This window comes from Marmota flaviventris, chromosome 4 (assembly GCF_047511675.1).
Source record: "Marmota flaviventris isolate mMarFla1 chromosome 4, mMarFla1.hap1, whole genome shotgun sequence".
Taxonomy (NCBI): Eukaryota; Metazoa; Chordata; class Mammalia; order Rodentia; family Sciuridae; genus Marmota; species Marmota flaviventris.
Genome location: NC_092501.1, coordinates 544,135 through 548,079, shown reverse-complemented (window position 1 = coordinate 548,079; position 3,945 = coordinate 544,135). Strand labels below are relative to the sequence as shown.

The 3,945-nt window shown below is 54.0% G+C and overlaps 1 protein-coding gene across 1 annotated transcript; it reads left to right on the top strand.

The window, feature by feature from the left end:
- Window positions 1-397: 397 nt before the first annotated feature.
- Window positions 398-1,327, top strand: LOC114083831 (olfactory receptor 13A1-like). Its single transcript, XM_027925104.2, has one exon. The coding sequence runs from the start codon at window positions 398-400 to the stop codon at window positions 1,325-1,327; it is 930 nt and encodes a 309-aa protein (XP_027780905.1).
- Window positions 1,328-3,945: the final 2,618 nt, after the last annotated feature.

Sequence of the window (3,945 nt, the reverse complement as noted above, 5' to 3'; positions counted from 1 at the left end):
TGGTGGCAGCTTTGCCCTCGGCAGGCCCAGTGGAGGCTGGCACATGATGCACACAGTGAGCGCCATATCTCTGGATATTGTAGGACATGTTCAAAATCAGTGTGAACAGAAGCCCATGCTGTGCCTTCTGTGGGTTTTGGAGGGTGCTGCCTGGCACAAAGAGGCAGGGGGTGCTGTTCTGGGTTGGTGTCTACAGAGAGAAGAGCTGATGCTCTGTCTCCCTGGAGGCAGGGATGACATCACCATCTTTATTGTGTGCTTTCTGCAGCAAATGTGCCCTCCGAAAACATTCCTGGTTTCAGCAGGACCTGTTCAAGAGGCCAAGTCGGTGTCTCTGCCCTGTGCCCTGTCTGCCAGCCACAGCTGTGTTCCAGTGGCCCCTGGGGCTCGCCCACCAATGGCAGCCAACAACCACACAGCTGTGGTGGAGTTTGTCCTGCAGGGCTTCTCTGGAGACCCTTGGCTCCAGGTTCTCTTCTCAGCCTTCTTTCTCCTCCTCTACCTCATGGCTCTTGCAGGAAATGTCATCATTGTCATGGCCATTGGTCTGAATCCAAGCCTTCATACCCCAATGTACTTCTTCCTCACAAACCTGGCCCTTCTGGACATCCTTTGCACGTCCACTGTCCTCCCCAAACTGCTGGAGGGCCTGGTGGCCACCCGGAGCACCATCTCCTATGGGGGCTGCATGGCCCAGCTTTTCTTTCTGACCTGGTTTCTGGGGGCTGAGCTGCTGCTGCTCACAGCCATGGCCTATGACCGCTATGTGGCCATCTGCCAGCCACTGCACTATCACGTGCTGATGAGCTGGCCCATCTGCATCCTGCTGGCAGGCAGTGTGTGGGTGGTCAGTGTGGTGAGCACATCTGTACACACAGGCCTGATGGCACGACTCTATTTCTGTGGTCCCAATCAGATCCGCCACTTTCTATGTGAAGTCCCCACGCTGCTGCTACTGTCCTGCAGTCCAACTATGCTGAACCATGTCATGATTGTCATCGCAGATGTCTACTTCGGCGTGGTCAACTTCTTGCTCACCATGCTGTCCTATGGCTGCATCATCGCCAGCATTGTGCGCATGCGCTCAGCCGCTGGCAAACGCAAAGCCTTCTCCACCTGCTCCTCCCACCTGCTAGTGGTCACGCTGTACTACTCCACCGTCATCTACACCTACATCCTCCCAGGTTCTGGCTCCTCCTCAGAAAATGGCAAGGTGGTTGCTTTGCTGTACACAGTGGTCAGCCCCACCCTGAACCCTCTCATCTACTCCCTGAGAAACAAGGATGTCAAAATGGCCCTGGGGAGGGTGTTTGCCTGCACCTGGTAGATGAGGAAAGGCAAGTGAACTGTTCCAGCTAATCCCAATGTATGACTGAGAATCTGATGCCCTGGCAAGGAGTGAGAAAAGGATTCATGCAGTAGATTCATAATAATGGGACTCCCACAGGGTGCCGCCTTCCGTGTGATGTGCAGACATCTGAAGCCTGAGGGTGGAGGCCCTCAGGGTTTACAACAGGGAGAGTCCGGAGAGCTGGGAGGACGGGGAGAGCAGGCCCCTGCTTCTCCCTCCTCCCACCCTGGTTGGGCTGCTCTCCAGGTGGAAGCCCCTGGAGCTCCTCTGTGGGGAGTGCTGCTGGCCGAGTCCTCCTTCAGGGTTGAGGCTCAAGGGATAGCCGAGGACCAGCTTACCCAGCCGGTGCACAGCCTAGTACAGTGTCTCCGAGGGCTTGTCTCGATATCCTGCTTTGGAAAGCCACCCAGACCTGGTATACAGCTGCCTGCTCTTGGTGTGAGCTTGCAGAGGACTGGGGAACACTGCTCCTCACTGTGACTGTGAGGTGACACAACTGCAGTCTAGCCTCCCACACCAGTGCCCGGGAAAGGTAGTGCTCGTACTTACTGCTCTTTTCTGGGACAGGAACACCCTGCAGCCAGGACATCTGCCGCCGAGGCAGAGTGCTTGTGGCTCCCACAGCATTGCTTCTGGGTTTCCTTCCCTCCTCCTTCCATCTTACCCTCTGCATCGGCCTCTGAGGGAGGGACACCGAAGGGCTCAGGCAGTCAGGACAGATGGTGCGCGAGGAGGTTGGGGGCAGGGCCAGAACAAAGAGCATTTCCTGCTGGTAAAAGTGCTAGGGACACAGGTGGGGGACCCAATCACAGAGACTACTATACTTGTGCTCCTAAGCAGGGGACCCTATAGAAAAAACAAAGCAGACACACGGACAGTGGGGGCACAAGTCAACAGTAGTGAGGAGAACGTGGACAGGGAAGGAGATAAGGAGAGGAGGAAATTCCAGAGACCATAAGAACAGGCCAAACTCCCCCATGGACTCCCAGCTCTGGGCCCTTCTCTTCAGAGAAGTCCATCTCTGTCGCTTTTTCGATGAACCTGCCGCTTGCTTGCTGCCTCTGGGTCCTGTTCTTCCATTCTTTGCTGAACAGAGTCAACAAATCCACACCCCTGGACAGTAACTTGAATGCTACTGTTCTTGGCTTGCCTGAGATGCCCTCTCCTTCTCGTCTCCTCCTGGCACAGTCTTCTAGGCTGTGACACTCCCTGCCTTCATTGTCACTGTTTGCCAGTGACAGCCAAAGTGCAGACACCTCTGTGCCTCTCCTCTGAACCCCACCTGGCTCTGCAGCTGCTCTGCTAACGCCCAGCTCACATGGCTGGTATAAGGCCCCATGTCCGCCTTCAGCCCTGTCTAGTTGTGACAGCCAGTTACTGACACTTCTTGACTTGTTTCCTGGATACTATGTGCAACCCATCCTCAAAGCCTGTGGACCTTGCCCTAGCCCTGCCTTCCAACTCTTCCACTGGCACCCCTTGCCATTCTTGAGGTATGTTTCTTTATACCTGTTGCAACATTTACAAAAGGTTTCAAGCACAGCAGAGTTGGCAGAACCCTGGAGTGGACACTCAAGCACCCATCACCCACCTTTTCTACCTGTGATTCCTTGCTACATTTGTAAACTTTATTTACTCCCATGCCAAGTTATCTGTTTTTGTGCATTTCAAAGCAAGCTTCAAACATCAGTACATTTTGTGCGGGGTTACTTGTGACGCAACCCAGGAGTAATCTATCACTGAACTATATCCCAGTCCTTTTTATTTTTCATTTTGAGACGGAGTCTTGCTATGTTGCTGAGGCTGGCCTCCAACTTGGGATCCTCCTGCCTCATCTGGCAAGTCACTGGGTTTACAGGTGTGCACCACCATGACAGACATCAAGACACTTTCTAAGTATTTCTGTGTGCATACCATTAGAGTTCAACATGTATTGATAGGGCCTTTTTTTACTTTTAAGGTAAAATTTTCAAACAACGGACTGCATAAGTAAGGGCCTGCATCACTGTTTTGACACATGCACACATTAGTGTAAATCACACCCAGGAGACAAGGGTGACACCCGGGAGGCTGAAGGGTTCCTGCTGCTGTTTCCAGGCTGCCCAGGCCCGCCCTCATGAGTGTCATGGCATCTCTGGTCCTCTACTTCATTATCGGCCATTCTCGCCCTCTCCTCGACCACCTGGCTCGCCCTGCCCTGTACTTCACCCCTCATGCCTCATTCCACCTGTAGACTCTGCCGCATCATCCCGCTTGCCTTGCCCCGTACTCTGCTCCCTAGCTCCACCTGCCTCATCCTATCCTCAGTCATCCTGCCTGCCCTGTCCTCTGCCCTGTCCTCCTGCAGGCCAACGCTGCTCTCCTACGCATCCTGCTCTGCCGCAGTCTGGCTGGGCACAAATCACGAGCCACCACACAGCTTGTAGATTCAAACAGCAACTCTTTATTCCCGAACTCACACCAGCCATCTACAATCACGTTCTGGGGAAATCCACGTTCTCTGCCCAAATCCACCCCCACTGGGCTTCTGTCTCCCAAAAAATACTGTCTGAATCCCGTGAGAACTCAAGGGGAACTCAGGCAGCAGGATACGC